This window comes from Carcharodon carcharias, chromosome 15 (assembly GCF_017639515.1).
Source record: "Carcharodon carcharias isolate sCarCar2 chromosome 15, sCarCar2.pri, whole genome shotgun sequence".
NCBI lineage: Eukaryota > Metazoa > Chordata > Chondrichthyes > Lamniformes > Lamnidae > Carcharodon > Carcharodon carcharias.
Genome location: NC_054481.1, coordinates 101,601,099 through 101,620,226, shown reverse-complemented (window position 1 = coordinate 101,620,226; position 19,128 = coordinate 101,601,099). Strand labels below are relative to the sequence as shown.

Genomic DNA, 19,128 nt, shown 5'->3' with positions numbered 1-19,128 from the left:
GGTACCGCAGTGGCTTGCCATTGCCTTCTGCAGGTTCTGGCTGACCAGGGGATTCGCCCACTCTTACCCCCAGCCATAGGCATATTGAAAGAATTTTCAGGTTGATACTCAATCCGTTTGGCCCATCAGATCCTAGAGTGCGACTCGAATCCAAACCTTCTTGCGCAGAGACAGGGATGTTACCCTGTTTGCCACAAGACATCCCTTACACAAATACTGATTACCTTTGAAAACGACAGGTTAAGGGTGAATTGGACTCTGTTGGGATGCCCTCTACAGTTCAATAGTCAACGAAGCATTGGCCAGAATTTTCTGTTTGTCAGGCAGGCGCTGCCTGATACGAACGAGTGTAAAATGACAGGCGATGACATCAGGCAAGGGTCCTGACGTCTTTGCGCACTTGCGTGGTATTTCGGTCAGTGGACATGCATTGGAGCCAGCAGGGTGCCCACCGACAATTAACAGGCCTATTAAGGCCATTAAAGATCTAATTGAATGAAATTTTTCACTGCCCATCCAACCTTTTGGTTAGCGGGCAGGCAAAAAGGCCAAGCGGCCTTTGGATTTTTAGGAAACCTCATCCACAGGCGGGATGAGACTTCCAAAAGCAATTAAAAATTTTAACATTTCATTAATAACATGACCCTGCTCACGTGACAGTCACATAAGGGGACATGTTTTTTAACATTTCAAAATTCATTGATTTATTATTTTTTTTTTAAAAATCTTCATCTCCCCGAGGCAGCTCTGTGCCTCAGAGCATTCGCTGCATGAAAGCACCAAGTTCCCCGCTCCCCCTCCTCCTTCACACAGGCAGTGTGTGTTTCACTCTGGGCAGGCTTTAATTGACCAGCCAGCATGAAATCACGGTCGTGGGCCAATCACAGGCGGCAGTCAGCTTCCCGACCCCTCCCACCCGCCACTGCTGACCTCATCCGACGAGGGCAAAATTTTCCCCATTGTCTAAGCTCAGGCATTTTTAAAAAAGGAGCTTAGCTGAGGTATAAGGCACCTACTGGTGTTTGTGGAACTGCAACCAGTAAGGGTCAGCATCTTCCATAGTAAAAAGGGAACAGGGAGAGAAAAAACATCATTCAAATAGAAGAGGAAAAAAAAACTTAACAGCTTTTACTTCCTCAGAACATCCCAAAGTGTTTTACTCAACTGAGAATTTTTGAAGTGTAGTCATTGGCGTGAAGGAGGAAACATGGCAACCAATTTGCACACACAAAGCTCACACAAGCACCAGTGAGGTAATAACCAGATAAATGGGTTTATGTGGTACTGTCTGAGGGATAAATATTGGCCAGGACACGAGGAAGAGCTCCCCTGCTCTTCTTCAAAATAGTGCCATAGGATCTTTTGTCATCCTCCCCCGCCCCCCAAGAGGGCAGATAGTGTCTCAGTTTTAACATCTCATCCAAGAATGGGCACCTCCAACAATATAACACTCCCTCTGTACTACAGTGGACTGGAGTGCCAACCTAAATTTCATGCTCCAGTCTCTGGCAAAGGGCTTGAACCCAGAACCTTCTGATTCAGAGGCAAGTGTGTCACCCACTGAGCCACAGCAGTAAGAAAGTTCACTCCAGATTAATTAATAATCGAATCACGGAATGGTTACAGCACAGGTGGACACCATTTGGCCCATCATATTTGAGCTGGTTCTCTAGTTGGTCTCAAGTTAGTCCTACTCCTCTGCCTTTTCCCCTTCTGCCACTGAGAATAGTTTCTTTCCCTATCTACTCTGCTCAGACCGCTAATGATGTTGAACACCTCTATAAAATTTCCACTCAAACGTCTCTAAAGAGAATAGCCCCAGCTTTACCAATCTATACATCTTAGTGAAGTCTCTCGTCCCCCAAATCATTCTAGTAAATCCTTTCTGCAACCTCTCGAATGCCTTCACATCCTTCCTAAAGTGTGCTTACCAGAATTGGACACAATACCCCAGTTGAGGCCAAACCAGTGTTTTTATAAAAAAATTCACCATGAAGCCTTTCTTTTTGTACCCTATGCCTCCATTTATAAAGCCAAAGATCCGTATGATTTATTAGCCAGTTTCTCAACTCCTTTCCTGCCACCTTCAGTGATTTGTGCAGATACTCCCAGGTTCCTCTGCTCCTGCATTCCTTCCATTTTAGAATTGTATCCTTAAATTTTATATTGCCTCTTCTCGTTCTTCCTACCAAAATATATTACTTCACACTTCTTTGCATTAAATTTCATCTGCCGCGTGTCCACCCATTCCAGTCGCCTGTCTATAACGATCCTCCTCACAGTTCACAAGACTTGCAAGTTTTGAGTCATCTGCAAGTTTTGAAAATTGTTCGCACGTCTCGGTCATGAATACGGATCAAGAAGAGCAGCGTTCCGAGTACTGAGCTCTGGGGATCACCACTACATATCTTTCTCCAGTCCAACAAATAATCGTTCATCACCACTCTGTTTCTTGTCACTCAGCCAACTTCATATCCATGCTGCCACTGTATCTTTTAATCCATGGGCTTTAACTTTGCTGACAAGCCTATTATGTGTCTCTTTATCAAACACCTTTTGGAAATCCACATAAGCCTTATCAATATTTTAATTATTCTACATTGGTTTCAGATAAAGGAAAACTATAATTAAATAAATTGAAAACAAACTTTGAGTATTAAGACGACAGAAATACTTTGAGGTTGCAGGAGGGCAACACCAAAAACAGTGATATTTAGAGTTTACATAGAGAACAAAACTTGGTTGACCGCTTCTATTCCAGATTGATATGACATCCACTCAAGTTGTTTCTCTTGAAAGACTGACTTGTATTGTTACAGCACCCTCATTACATGGCTCGGAAACATCAGTGTTTCTCACACACAATGATTTGCTTTCAGCGGCAATGACTATTGCAGATGGATAGGATTAGGTTGACAAAACGGTTGTATTAACTTTCAGGTAAATCACCCCACCGACACTTCCATTTTGCTGAATTTCATTTCTCCAATTTGCAAGTTTTTCTTGTACTGAACATGTAAAGAATCTAGGAAGTTGTGTGTTAATAAATTATTGCCTACACAGATTTCAGTAAGGCATTTGACAAGGTCCCACTTGGCAGACTGGTCAGGAAAGTGAGATCTCATGAGATACAGGGGAAGATGGCAGGTTGGATCCAAAATTAGCTCAGGAAAACAAAGGGTAATGGTTGATGGATGTTTTTGCGAATGGAAAACGGTTTCCAGCGGTGTTCCATAGGGCTCAGTTTTGGGACCCTTGCTGTTTGTTGGATATATTAATGATATAGACTTAAATATGGGAGGCATGATTGGGAAATTTGCAGATGGCACAAAAATTAACCATGTACTTGATGGTGAAAAAGGTAGGTCTTAACTCCAGATTGGTATCAATGGTTTGATTGGGTGGGCAGAGAAGTGGCAAATGGAATTCAGTCCAGAAAAGTGTGAGGTAATGCATTTGGGGAGGGCAAACAAAGTAAGGGAATATTCAATAAATGGGAAGTTATTGCGAGGAGTTGAAGAAGTGAGAGATCTTGGAGTGCATGTCCACAGGTCCATGAAGGTGGCAGGACAGGTGGACAAGGTGGTCAAGAAGGTATGTGGAATGCTTTACTTTATTGGAATACAAAATACAAATACAAAAGCAGGGATTTAATGATGGAATTGTATAAAACGCTGGTTAGGCCACAGCTGGAATTTTGTGTACAGTTCTAGTCACCACATTACAGGAAGGACATAATTGCTCCGGAGAGAATGGAGAGCAGATTTACAAGAATGTTGCCAGGGCTTGAAAACTGCAGTTAAGAGGAGTGATTGGACAGGCTAGGGTTGTTTTCCTTAAAACAAAGGCAGCTAAGAACTAAACCTAATTGAGGTGTACAAAATTATGAGAGGCCTAGATAGGGTAGACAGGAAAGACTTGTTTCCCTTAGCTGAGGGGTTAATTACCAGGGCACACAAATTTAAGGTAATTGGGAGAGGGATTAGAGGGGACATGAGGAAAAAAACTTTTTCACCCAGAGGGTGGTGGGTGTCTGGAATTCACTGCCTAAGTTAGTGGTTGAGGCTGAAACACTCAACTCATTTAAAAAAGGTACCTGGATCTGCATCTGAAGTGCTGTAACCTGCAAGGCTACGGACCAGGTGCTCAAAAGTGGGATTAAAGTGAGCAGCTAGTTACTTTCTTCTCTTTTTGGCCTGCGCAGACATGATGGGCTGAATGGCCTCTTTCTGCACTGTAACTTTTCTATGGTGCTATGTTTCTAAATATACTGTAAAACTATTGTAGGAAGATGATCAGCCCTGGTATGTAATTTCAAAGTTTTCACCTCCTCCCTTCAGAAGGCTCAAGATTCTTGTTGTTGTACAGCTCAACAAAGGCCAACTGCCTCTGGTATTTCATTGTATTCTCTCAAACATGTGTCAGTTTCCAGCAGCAGCAATGGGAAGCCTGGTTGATTCCCCTCTTCCCCACTGCTAATCCAGGAACACACTCTTTTATCCAAATTGTTACCCTGGCTCAAATCATTAACTCAACACACAAATTAGGAATTGAACCAGAGACCTTCCTGGTTTGTGTAGCTCAGTGTCACAAAACGCAGACATCAGAGCACCTCAACATCAGTTTGTAAACCAAATCCACAACTACGACATGTTGTGGGAAAGGTTAAGCGTGGTAAGAGGCTTTACAAGGGTGACAGTTCAACCTACACCCCTTGCTATCCAGGGCCGACCTTCATTGGGGGACTTGAAGGGCTTTTGTATAAAAAATTATTTTTAGTCTCCTAATCTGAAACTGCTCCACATCAGACACCATCATCACACAAGAGCTCAGGGGAGCCAATTAGCTATGATGGGCAGGAGAGGATACCAGAGAAGCAACGGTTTCCTCTGCTCATGGGTCTAGCATCTGGTATTGTCACGACTGGCAACTCACCATAAAAAGCCTCGCAGCTTCAATTCAACCTTTCTAGCCTTGCCACTGCCTTGGTGTTACTGAAATTACATTTAAACATTCTACCTTCTCTTTCCATGAATGTGTTAGTGCTGGTAATTGAAACACTTGCCCATCATCAGCATTAAATAGTCCCAGTTGATTGTAAAAGTGACAATAAAGTTTCTTCCAAATTAGCCTAACAATTTTCTTCAACCTTGTAAGAGAATTCCCTACAACAACAGGGTCACATCTTTCCCCATTTCCCACATCGAACACCATAGTCTCAGTGAGATTGCCAATTTAGTGCCTACATTTCACTTTTGTAAAGCTTCTACACAAACAGAAACAGTATTCAAGAAGTGGGAGCAGGATTATCAAGAAAGAAACAAACAGAAGTAACAGGATTAGATCACAGTGAGTGCATTTAGCATTGTAAAGCAGAGGCAGGATAAAACTAAGCAGATCAGGGAAGTCCCAAAATGCAGAAGCTTTGAAATTGTGTCATGCAAGATTAATAACAAGTCCCTGATGAAATTCTTCTGTCTGCTTTTTTCAGAGAACAGGATCAAACTGTTCAAAACACTGCTCAAAAGAAAAATACTGCGGATGCTGGAAACCCGAAATAAAAACAAAGTGCTCAAAATACTCAGCTGGTCTGGCAGCTTCTTTTGGGGAAGTCATAATGAACTCAAAAAGTTAACTCTGTTTCTCTCTCCATAGATGCTGCCAGACCTGCTGAGTATTTCCAGCAATTCCTGTTTTCATTTTTGTTCAAAAGAAACTTTTGGTTAATACAGCAAAGAAATTTCTCATTATTACTAACATTGCACAGTACAACCTCAAGGCAAGAGTATGAAAAGTTACAGCTTTTCTCCCCCTCTGGGAACTGTGGCCTCAAAAGGGTTATTTGCTATTAAACTTAGGTTACAGAAGCGTCTGTTACAAGCTGCTAGTGCAATGGAATGCACTTCATTGAGATTGCAGGGTAGACTGCATTAAACATCAGCAGCATTGATGAAACAATGGAACACTTACACCTTTATTTGCCTACACACAGTCAATTGACACAAAGATTTTCCTTACGATGACAGAGCAAATGGTATGAGCCAGCTGTGGGTAAGCACTTATGCTTCAGAGTCTGAAGGTCATGGGGTCAAGTCCCATGCCAGAGACTTGAGCACAGAAATTAAGGCTGCAACACCAGTGCAGTACTAGAGTGTCCTGCACTGTCTTTTGTTAAACCAAGGAGGCCCCACCTGCCCGCTCGGATGGATGTAAAAGATCCTTGACATTATTTTGAAGATAAGGGAAATTATCCCCAGTGTCCTAGCCAATATTTATACCTCAAATCGCTATCACCAAAATAGATTAACTGGTCATTATTACATTGCTATGATAATATAAAAGCAAAAAACTACGGATGCTGGAAATCCAAAACAAAAACAAAAGTACCTGGAAAAACTCAGCAGGTCTAGCAGCATCTGCGGAGAGGAATACAGTTAACGTTTTGAGTCCGTATGACTCTTCAACAGAACTAAGGAAAAATAGAAAAGAGGTGAAATATAAGCTGGTTTAAGGGGTGGGTGGGACAGATAGAGCTGGATAGAGGGCCAGCGATAGGTGGAGATTGCCAAAAGATGTCACAGACAAAAGGACAAAGAGGTGTTGAAGGTGGTGATATTAGCTGAGAAATGTGCTAATAGGTGACATTAAGGGTAGAAAGCAGGACAAGCAAGGTACAAGCCCTAGTGGGGGTGGGGTGGGGGGGAAGGGATCGAAATAGGCTAAAAGGTAGAGATAAAACAATGGATGGAAATACATTTAAAAATAATGGAAATAGGTGGGAAAAGAAAAATCTATATAAATTATTGGAAAAAAGGGGGATCGGAAAGGGGGTGGGGAAGGAGGAGAGAGTTCATGATCTAAAATTGTTGAACTCAATATTCATTCCGGAAGGCTGTAAAGTGCCTAGTCGGAAGATGAGATGCTGTTCCTCCAGTTTGCGTTGAGCTTCACTGGAACAATGCAGCAGGCCAAGGACAGACATGTAGGCATGAGAACAGGATGGAGTGTTGAAATGGCAAGCGACAGGGAGGTCTGGGTCATGCTTGCAGACAGAATGAAGGTGTTCTGCAAAACGGTCACACATTATTACATTGCTGTTTTGGGAGCTTGCTGTGCACAAATTGACTGCCACATTTCCTACTTACAACAATGAGTACACTTCAAAAAGGTACTTCATTGACTGTAAAGCACTTCGGGATGTCCAGTGGTTGTGAAAGGAATACAACTCATTCTTTTTTGTGTGTTTAAAAAGATAATCTGCATCACAATGGCCTATACTGGTGAGTGACTGCTCAACCTGTTGACAACCAGAGAAAAAAAATGGCAGAGTTAAGTTCTTAGTTTTCCCTAAGCCACCTTGGCAATGACTTCCACACCAACAAAAGGGTCTGCGAGGAGATTGCCATCATCCCCTGGAGCCTGCCAAAAACCAATCCCTTCAAAATCTTGGGAGAACTTTGTCCGCTTGGCTGAGATGCCAGCACTTTTCCAATCTGTGTTGGAAGGTTCTGGGCTCAATTCCATTGCAGGATTTCAGCACAAAAAATCTAAGTTGACACTCCTGAGCAATACTGTCAGAGGTATTGTCTTTGGGTGGTGGGGGGGTTGGTGGTGGCACCAGAGAAGCAAAGCTCAATCTGCCTACAAGCATCAGATGGATGTTAAAAATCCCACTACACTATTAAAAAGGAGAAGGCAATTTTGGCCACCTGCCCCACATTTTTCTTTAACTGATTATTCATTCCATTGTCATTTGAGGGACCCTGTTGAGGAAAAAATGGCTGCCAGGTGTGCCTACATAACAACTTCACTTCAAAGTAATTCACTGAGATAAGGTACAGGATGAATGCAAGTTCTTTCTTCCCTCAAGAATTTAATGGTGACGTGAAAGGTACTGTTTAGCAAAACATTAATGAAGGAACCCTCACAAGAACTAGTGACTCCAGAGATCATGTTATAAGCCTTTTGGATTCCCAAAACAAAGTGGATGCCTACCTGCCATCTTGAAGTCCAATTACAATAATTGGACTGTCTCCAGGTTTCTCCATTGGATAATCGACATTGTCTGCATCCTGGATGATTAGAGGGATATACTCCATGCACAAGACCCGGGAGCTAGCCTGGAAGGACTTGACATGTCTGGGAGTGGATCTGTTCAAGGAGAAAAGATCAACCTGCCCCAGCCCCTGTTCTCGCCCACTGCCAATCTATAGAAGGGCACAGAAAGGAAAAGACACAAACATTAGGTTTTGTTAAGCTGCTTAAAAAAAGACCATGTAGTAAACTTTGAAACATACAAGGTCCTACATAGTACACAATAACTGACATCACCAGCTGCTTCCTACTACTGTTGCAATTACTTACCCAAAGATATCCCTGTGCCAGACAGGTACTGGCAATGGAAATCCCAAGTAGGGATGATTGCACTGGAGTGTGAAGGGCTGCTTCAGGCTGGATGGAGAGAAAGATGTTTTTGTACAGTTAATATATAAAAATATACTCCTTTCTTTCACAGCCCCAGGTGGACCACACAAAGACCCCACCTACCCCACTCTCAATGAGTAGAATGATCCTCATTCTCCAAATGAAGATATCCTTACAATGTGGCAGCAACAGCCATATGTACTTGCTATTGTTTTCGTCAATACAATTATACAAGTCACAATCAACAACTGTCTTGGGGATGTCAATATTGCAAATGCCACTCTCTCTTCTCACTTTGTATACCTCAACAGCATTCATGGCATGGATCCTCTGAAATTTCCGAAGCTCATAATACACCGTTTCATACACACTTCAAACTCACTGCACCCTCAGGTATCAAAGTCAGCTTCATCACAGAGATAAAAACAAAAAAACTGCGGATGCTGGAAATCCAAAACAAAACAAAAACAGAATTACCTGGAAAAACTCAGCAGGTCTGGCAGCATCAACTCTGGACTCGAACTCAAGTTCTGTCGAAGGGTCATGAGGACTCGAAACGTCAACTCTCTGGACTCGAACTCAAGTTCTGTCGAAGGGTCATGAGGACTCGAAACGTCAACTCTTTTCTTCTCCGCCGATGCTGCCAGACCTGCTGAGTTTTTCCAGGTAATTCTGTTTTTGTTTTGTTTCAGCTTCATCACATCCTGTTGCACTCATCTACAAAACTGAAACTTTTGAATGAATAAAAAGATCTATCAATCAATTTCTGGCCTTGCCCCAGTAAAGCTTGGTGCCACTAAACTCACTGCTCCTGAATTTACCTCAGCTTCATACCAATTCTTTTTGATGATTTTGGCCTTCATTCTAATCTAGGATTCTCAAATTTAAAAAAGAAACACTTATGGATCTATGCAGTGTAAACACAAGGGCTCTGCAATTTTTCATTAGGTTTACCCAAAGCAAACAGAACAAATCATCCCCTCAACTACTCCAGCATTGTGCTCAGCATCTCACTGACACCATTTCAACTGGAGTCACAAATCAATACTGCTAAAAATCTTAACAAAAGTCCCGAATTAGAGAGGTGTGACAATTGCTCCCTTCCAGTTCATCTTCCCTCTCCCAGCACTCACCCTATGTTTCACCAGCAAGCTGCCTGGGGGAGACGCTTGCTAATTACCAGCAGCTTTCTGGGCTTATTAAAAATTAACCCCAAGGGGCCAATATCTGGGATTTTCCTAGCTCTCCTACCAAAATGTTATGACAGACAGGTTAAGAGAACCCATGGAATTATACCACCCCCAACACCGCCCCCACCCCCCCGCCCCCACCGCACCCCCCCCCCCACTCCCCACCCTCGCGCACCCCACTCTCCAACACCACTCCCCCTGCCCCAAATGGACTGTAGCTTCCTTCATAGTAAAGAGTGTGTAATCGCTTCAGCAGGTCAGCAGAAGACCCAGTGGTGTCTCCAGAAGGGTGCATTTCTAACAGTGAAATGGATTCAACTTATGCTAGAATCCCTGGAATAGTAATAGTTGTCACAATTGTTTTTAACATTCATACTTGAACATTTTAACCACTCTTGAGCAAATAGTTAATGCACAGGAAAAAGATACAAGCTCCTGCATACTGCCAGATCAGGAAAGTTCAACACTCAGTCAATTTTATTAGTTGACCATTGTCATAGCAGCCAGCAGAATGTGTTATAATTGGCCTCAGGACACCTGGGCCAAAAGAGGATGAGCCAATTCTTGCTTCCAAATGTGGGCTCATACACTTACACGCCAGTACAGAAGGTTACACATTGCAACCTTGGCAATTGCAGTCACTTCCCAGACCCAAAATACATAAGATTTAATACAGTTCATAGTCATAACTTGTTGGCAGCTGCTGCTCCATTCAGTCTCTGATGATCAGGGGATCTGAAGCTGAAGAAGGGAATTGATATCAAAGAAACATTCAGAACATTCAGACAGAACATTGTTGTAGTCAGTCAAACCATCTTTCATCTATTTCTAGGACTCCATTACACATCTTGCATTATCCATTAGCAAGCAAATGCTCCTCAAGAAAAAAAGACAGGTCTCAATTGAAGTGGCTAATCTAGGAGTTGTCGTTAAGATAAAAATGCCGCCCCCACCCCCATACCTCCGCAGAAGACTACTTGAAGTATCACTGCCGATTCACACCTTGGCAAGTGGCAGTTTGAAGAATATGCTGGAGTTCAACTGCTTTGAAGCAAACTGGTAAAATGGCTATCATTTTGGATGAGCATTCCTCCCATTCCCATCCAAAAATAAAAGTACAGTATTAGTGCTTGGCTGTTTCATAGTACAGAAGCTGAAACTGGTTGATACAGGGAGACTAAAAGTTTCCTGGACCTACTGACAACCAAAGGGTTGAGAATCAATACACTGTTACACAAAGATATGTCGGTATTCTACTGCCATCGGCTTCCCTTATATTTGATTACAGCGCTTAGAAAATGAACGCAGTGTAAGAGTTGACAGATGGTTGAAATTTTCACACTAAAAAAAAGAGTGAGGGACATAGGTAGAAGTCACTCATGCAAATTACTGTTATTTATGCTGGAATATAATTAAAAGCTGTAATTATTTGTTTCTGTCAGTCAGTCACTACACAAAGCCCAGGCAGCTGCAGTTTGCGTCTATGCGGTCCTCTTAATTACAAAAAAATATCATTCATCCATCTGTCAGTCACACTTTATGGAGAAGGCTAGGATCGGTGCGAGTTCAGTGCTGTCCTGGTACTCTTGTAACCATCAACTACTGGAAAAGACAATTGCATGGTCCCAGTTTGGAGGTTGTAAGCATAATGCCCAGTATGGACTTGAGCTGTAGAGTCAGAAAGGTCCCAGATGTGAGCCTGAGGCTTTGTTGAGTCAGCCAAGCTCAAACAAAGTAGCAATTGGGAACCCTCCAATTAGCCTCCATGTCCCAAACTCCAGAAGTTATTTAAAAAAATGTCAGCCTAGGTTCACGCTCTTGATCATAATAAAGTGACGCATGGCAAAAGAACTTAACCACCTCTTTCTTCTTAAATACAGCTACAGCTCTGAAAAACCTGTTGGTCATCTGTGCCGTCAAATCTCAGGTACTCCAAAATTTTTTCTTTGCAAAACAGGATTTAACCAAGTATGGAAATATTTCCACATTGAAGCAAATCTTTATATTAAAAACAGACCAACACTCTGACTTGTATACAGACGGCACAATCACTTTCCACTTAGGTCTCTACCTCTCCATCTCACTGAATGGCTGCACCAGCCAACTTATTCTAACGTTTCATCCTCCGAGTTACTAATAGTACAACACTGAATAACAGCTTCATAATTAGGTAAATGCCAACATACAAATTCCATCTGGTGAAATTAAGTCTGCAAGTCTAGCTCTAATCTGTTGGTGAATTAAAAACTATAACCTCAAGGATTCTCTCCAAATCCTGACACTAAAGTTGATCACTGTATTGTCATTCAAAACAAACATTTGCACTTATTTATAACTGATCTATTTTTTATTTACATACATTGCAGGATTTCCAATAACATATTTAATTTAATACAGAATCACTTTACTTCTATCAACTAGTTATACATATGTAGTTGTATTTAGCTGTTGAGGCTATGAATCTTTCTTGAACATCTAACTTCACAAACAAAATCAGACAATGCTGGAAAACTCAGCAGGTCTGGCAGCATCTGCAGGGAAAGAGAAACAGAGTTAACATTGAGTCCGTATGGCTCTTCTTCAGAGCTAAAGAGAAGCAAAATACTGCAGATGCTGGAAATCTGAAATTGCTCTGAAGAGGAGTCACTCGGACTCAAAATGTTAACTCCATTTCTCTCTTCACAGATGCTATCAGACCTGCTGAGTTTTCCAGCATTTTCTGTTTTTATTTCAGGCTTCCAGTGTCCGCAGTATTTTGCTTTTAGCTTCACAAATAGATCTGCCTATCCCACAAATTTCACTTTAACAGGAGTTTCAATTTAGTAGTCAGCCTGGGTCAGTGGTCGCACTGTTGTTTAAATTAGAAGTTTGTGTGTTCTTTCACCCCTGAGATCTGAAACGCCTAATCTAGGCTGACACTCCAGTGTAATACTGAGACTGCTGCCTGGCAGAGCTGCCATCATTTGGATGAAACATTAAACCAAAGCCCAGTCTGTCATCTCAGGTAGATATAAAAGATCCCACAACAATATTAGATAAAGAGCAAGCGTATTCTGCCGGTGACTTTCCCCACAACCAACATCACTACAGTAACTGGTCTGGCCATTTATTTAATTGCAGTTTGTGGGAGTTTGCTGCATACCAAGTTATCAGTCTAGAGCAGTACTGGAGTCATGATCAAGGCCACTGGTATTTGGAATTCAGAGAACTATGAGTATAAATGATGCAAAGTGACCCCAAAATACTGGATTGCTGTGATCTTTCCCATTCAGTCACCATAAGCCAGTGGGCCTGAAGGCCTAACTTCTGTTTGCCTCGTTACTGATAAAAAAAACCCCAGAACCCTTGCTATCATCAACAACTGGTAATACCATCGTGTTATTTGTGATATATATCAGGCACATGGAATAAGTGACTTTAAAAAAAAACTTCTTGGTGCCTTAGTTAAATGTTAGAACATTTCAATGTGTTCAAAAACCAGACTGATTCAAAACTCTACAGGTGGTGATGGCCCAACATTAGTGTTGTATTCTGGTATCACTTCTTAACTTTGTAAATTTCAGCCTTCAAGCAGTTGAATATTGGGGCGGGGAGTGATAGGTCAGCATTTCCTGGTGCAGATTCAGCATAGACACTGTACCCAAAATGCACAGAAATACCTCAAATATTTTGGCAGTTGAGAGGGAAAAGGTACTGAGGGGCTGGGATTTGCTTCAGTGATATCCTTAGTGAGGCAACTGGTAGAATTATATTTCCAATAGGCTGGAGCTGTGGGCAATGCTCAAATAAACTAGATTAATGAAAAAACAAAACATAAACTCAGCAATAATGGTTAAACAAACTGAGCAGGAAAGAGAAAAGACAACTGCAAATGCTGGCCAACAAATAATATATTTTAAAAAACCAGAAGACATTGGAATTGCACAGATGTGTAGCATTTTTAATGAGAAAAGGCAACTTAAAGGTTTGGGTGAGTACCCTTCATTGGAAGGCCAACTACAGTGCAAACATCTTATTTGAACTCAGGTCAACAAGTCTGAAGTTAACTTCTCTCTCTCTTCTTCTCCCACATTAATCTAGTGCTTAAATGGGGATTGGCCTTCACTTTACAGATGGTGACAAGACAGCAAAAATATATTCATATTGTAGCGGGCAAGAAAAGTGAAAAAAGAGGGATTGCCATCTCCGCATTGTCATACTGGACCAACTGGTGCCAAAGACTATTCAAAATTTTCCATAAAACAATCTTCCCTCCTCTTCTCTTGGGACACTTTACTATATTAAAAGGTGCTATTTAAATATATGCAAATTGTTGTTGTTGGAGGCGTTGACTCATGTTGGAGTACAGAACCATGGGCACTTGCCAGATTATATCAGTATCTTCACCAAAGGCCCAGTCTTTGTGCATTAGCTTAAAATGTCCCATCTGACCTTTGGACTGTTCTCACATAGCATGCGCACACTTTAGCGGGCTGGATCACTAAATCACATAAAAGAGACCGATCGTTCTGTGCCACGCAGCCAGCTTGCCTCTTCCAGCCACCCATGCATAAGCAAATCATGAATAAAATGTAATGTTTTAAAAAGTCATCAGCCAAATGTTCTATCCCGCTTCATTCATTACGCTCTGCTTCTAGCTTCCAATTAGCATTTAGATTAACATTGGATTTCAGACAGCAATTCAGAGGTTGCTAAACTTTAATCTTATCCCTAGGTAATTGGCCATAGACCACAAAAGGCCATAAGCATCTCTCTCCATTAGAGAGACAATTGGACATATATAGCTCAAGGGGCACCACTCTGCAAGTGTGGGACAAGGTGAGAACTACCACAGCCAGTACAAGGATTGCACCCGTGTCATAGGCATCATTCTGCATCACACTTTAGCCATCTACACTAAGCACCTCCCCACCCACCCCATTAATTTCAAAAATTAGAATCAGAAAGTTACAGAGTGATTGCCCAAACAAGGGCATGAGTGGGATGAGCAAAAATAAAATATTGCTACAACCAATTTGTTCCTCACTCACACCACCTCACCCCAACCCAAGGAGAAATAATCTGATTAATTGTTAATAAAGACTGGGCATTTATTTCTGGGGTCGCTCATAGGCTCCAACATCCAGAACATATTTATCTTCAGCATCCAGAGTAACTGTTAAGTTGCTAAATGCATCAAAGTAGTTTGCATTGCAATGGTGTGCAAATTGACCATTATTTCATCATCTCTGACCAATAGGAATTGTAAATTCAAAGGGGAGCATACCTAAACACACGGTTTCACCTGTGATAATAACTTGGAAGTATAAATTGAATATGTCTGCCTGTATTTGAAGCCAAAATGCAGATCATTTGAACAGATTCAAAATAATGAGCAATCTAGGTACATTATTCTCTGTGGTGAAAGATTCAAAGACATGATTAACATTAGGAAGATAGGACTACGAAGGTGGAGAAAGTCATCAGGGAAGGCCACTGAAGTGGACCGTGGAAATGGTTTCAAGATTTCTGGGGAGAGAAGGAACTAAGCAATATTGCTTCAAAGGCGGATATGTAGGGCTGATCTATAGAAAATTGTTTTGGTTTAAGTTGCCTAAAGGCTTTTTCCTGCTTTAAAAATCCAACCATTTAGCGGTAACTTGCACCAAGGGAACTTGCTACAAATGACGACTGGAATCGGCTCATGTAGAGACCTTGGTGTACAGAACATGGATCTTGAATAGAGAACATTGTAATTCTGAAAAAATATTCTCATAAGCATAGTCAGATTATGCAAAGCTGTGTTAGCTGTAGCTCAGTGGTAACACTTGCATTGCAACAGTGATTCCTACTTCAAAAAGTATTTCATTGACTGTAAAACACTTTGCGATGCCCTGAGGTTACAAAAAGCATTATTATAAATGCAAATTTCTCCCTTTTAAAGGCCACAACATAAAAACCAAGATTAAAACATATACAGATGATTAAATATGTAACAAATAAAGATTCTTTTTAAAAAGAGACTATGGAACCTCTTGGTGCTTTTTCTTTCACTTACTTTCAGGTCCTGACATTTTGAACCATACATGGGCATACGACAGGCAAGCAAAGGGCACCAAAACGGTGCTTTTGTTTTTCCATCATCCTCAATACAGAACCAGCCAGGCTGGTTATCTTTAGCTGTGGATGAGGGAGAGAGAAAAAAAAATCAGGCACTTATCAAGAGATTTAGAACCACAGGCTCTAAGCCTACTGCATGATATTCAGAACACTTCAAGCATCAAATTCCCAGCACTAATTCTAACTCAATTCAGTTATAATTGGTTTCAAGTGGTTCAAAATATGATCTAGTGAATGTTCTCTGTACAATTGCCCAGCCTTCTCCTTCCTGACATGACTGATTTGTTTTAGGGGACTGTTTCACAGCTTCTGATCACCCTTTAGCACCTTGTTCATGTGGTTATTCATCACGCATGAACCTTAACCATGTCACAAAGCTTTTCACACCCATGGACACCTCAAGGCAGAGCTCAAATCAGCTGCCACTCAAAGTTTAGAGTTGCATTTTGTAGCTCCAGTTGTGATAACCCTATTCCTGCCCTGAGCTGTGTTCGCCTCATTCAGCGGCTGATGGGAGTTCAAATTCAGCAGCCTCCTAGTTGGTGTGCTTCAGTATTACACCAAGCCATGCATTTATAACAGCAGCCTTCAAGAGAACGGATCCTTTAAATACTGATTACAAAGCCCTGTTGCAGATGTGGTAATTAAAGAGGAGGGTCTGCACTAAACAACTCCACACAATTCCCATTCAGCCATTATTAGATATTCTTTCAATTCAGGAGAGTGGTCAAGGGACTATTTTGTGGCCCATGTAGGCTGAAAATCATTACAATCCATTCTATGCAATGAAAAACCGAGTATCATTTTGCTAATGTTTTATAAATTGGTGGTGTCTTTTAATTAAGTGTCCTCAATATGAAGAGACACCTACACACCTTAATAATGCGGCCAATCAATCTCACTAACAAGCTGACAGGTCAAATTTATGAAGTGAATCCTGTCAGATGTGGCAATTATTTGGTACCAATGTATGCAATGCTCAGCAGGTGTCCATCGCATCTGGTTGATTCAGAGCATGCTATAATTGTTCAACAAGGTACTGAGAAAGTAGGGGGTGAACAACACTCAGGGATCACTTCACCATCTGCTAGTGAAGCGTAAATGGGAGTTACATCCATTAGTATTCTGCTTTCCTTCCAGTAAAATGAAAATGTATCTGCTTTGAAGTACTGCACTTGTTTCTGCTCACACTCCAGGCTAAGACTAAGGTTGCCACCCATTAGTGCAGCACTGAGCTGTTACGAGCAGCCTGTTGCTAACTTGCTAAATCTAAACTGAGCTCCAAACTCTGATTTTCTTGTAAAGATGCCTTTTTTTGCTGATTTTTATTCTTTCATCGCTGACAACACCAGCACATGTTGCCTGTCCCTAACTGCCCTTGACATTTCGGAGGACAGCCAAGAGCCAACCACATTGCTGAGGGTCTGGAGGCGCATGTAGGCCAGACTGGGTAAGGATGGCCGATTTCCTTCCCTAACGGATATTAGTGAGCCAGATGGGTTTTTCCACAATCGATGACGGCTTCGTGGTCAACAGTACCGAGTTTTACGCTCCAGATTTATTATTTGCATTTAGATTTCATCAGTTACCTTGGTAGGGTTTGAACCCACACCCCCAGAGAATTAGCTTGGACCTCTGGATTACTAGTTTAGTGACATTACCATTATGTCACCATTTCCCCCTTTACGCCTGGATGTAAGATCAAGTGATCTTTATTTTCTGTAACTACAACACAAGCTATGAATCTATACCCTGTCTTGCCCCACTGAGGTCAACAACAAGGATCAGGATATTTACTGGAGCTCCTACACCTTCTGCATATCTGGTCACCTTTCAAAGCATGGATAGATTACCAAGTCAAAACTAAGATGCATCCAAGCTATATCTAAATATTCCACCCACTCACTACAACATTGCTGTAGGTAGTCACAGGGAAGTTGCATAGTCTAGAATCATTCTGCCTGCTCAACATTGCGAATACACAGGTATGCGTACATGCACAAGACAAATTCAAGTGCCTGTCAACAAAGAGACTTAAATTCACAGCCAGGAGTGTGAGAAGCAAGACAACATAATCTCTTACTGTTCAGTTAGAAAGTGGGGTGTGGGCAGGGGTAACATTTCAGTTATCTCCAGACCATTACCTACTTAGTGCAACTTTAGCCATATGTAGCCGATTCACCCAGGAGATTTTACTGCGAGCGTTCGGGGTGTTAAATACCACCATAAAGCTGACTGGCCTTCCAGACCTTTAGCAAAAAAAAAAGAGGGAGGGAGAGAAAAAGAATTAATCACAGTGGAGTTTACTGGTCAGCAGAAATCTTCAACAGCTCTCAGAAAAGTAAAGCAAGAGATTTTTTGTTGTTATTAGGCTGTTTCCATACGACTCTCAGAGAACAAGCTTTTGAAGGCTGCTGTAAATTATAGATTAAAAGCTAAGCCTTTTTATAACCTCCGGAAAGGCATTTCTGGAAGCAGATTTAGAAAACTGCAGCTTTTAGAAGTGAAGAACTTTTCGCTAAATCAGTTATTAAATAAGATGTTTAATACCCAATGCAGCAGAGATACATTTTTATTAAGAAACTTTAACCCATCACATTAAAAAACATGTCATTCAACATATTTAGGTCTTCCAACACATCAGTTGGGAGCCCATCACATATCCTTGGCCTGAGAAAAGTAATCCGGTTTAGTTGATGTTCATACAGTCTGCCATTGATACATGTTCAGCACATCGCTTAGCAGTGTATTTAATTAGAAAAACACAACTCATCTGAGTGGAATCAGACTTCAGTAGTTTCTTTTGGTAATTTTCTCCCTTCCTCAATTGGAGATACTAATTATTCCAGGGATATAGTCCCAAGAACACTGGTAGTCTTTGGGTAGCTTACCCCAGCAGCTTAGCTTTGTGTGCAAATCTAAATTATATGCTAGTGGGCTATTGCACTGTGAAGGGCATCATTTCCAAGTCCAATCCCTTCCTCAGCCGACTCCAACGCACAGGTACTTTCCAGCCAGGGAGGTGGAGGCAGGGTGAGAAAGAAGTCACTGGATCATGATCAGAGGCAAGAACCCTGACTGATTTGCCCCGTTCCCTAATCCAAGGAAGCAGGGACCAAGTGTAGCAGCCCCAATGTTTGCTGTGGCTGAAATAAAAGCCTCTTAATCTACGTGGTTCAGATAAGCATTCCCTTTAACAGCTCAGCTTTTGACAGAGTTTGAATATGCAGGGCAAGATTTTTAGCCCTCACTGTCTGGTGTGTCTGTTCCCCAGCTCCGTCCTGGCCCCGGGCAATTTTCCCCGAGGCAGGGCTGGGGAGGCTGGCAGAGATACCCACTCACAAGCAGCAGGTCAACAACTGAAGTGTTTTTCGCCAGTGAAGCCTATCGAAGAAGGCTGAATGGGATTTTGTAG

General features: G+C 41.7%; 1 protein-coding gene across 6 annotated transcripts in view; it reads right to left on the bottom strand.

Annotated features, from left to right (window-relative positions):
- The window catches only part of LOC121288259 (rho guanine nucleotide exchange factor 10-like protein), a 176,658-nt gene that overhangs the window by 23,333 nt on the left and 134,197 nt on the right, over positions 1-19,128 (bottom strand). For all 6 annotated transcript variants that reach the window (XM_041206761.1, XM_041206760.1, XM_041206763.1 and 3 more), the window contains 4 exons: positions 17,862-17,962; positions 15,652-15,773; positions 8,365-8,451; positions 7,996-8,207 (listed from right to left, as the gene is read on the bottom strand). In XM_041206761.1, the coding sequence (XP_041062695.1) occupies positions 7,996-8,207; positions 8,365-8,451; positions 15,652-15,773; positions 17,862-17,962 (522 nt within the window). The remainder of the gene's footprint in view (positions 1-7,995; positions 8,208-8,364; positions 8,452-15,651; positions 15,774-17,861; positions 17,963-19,128) is intronic.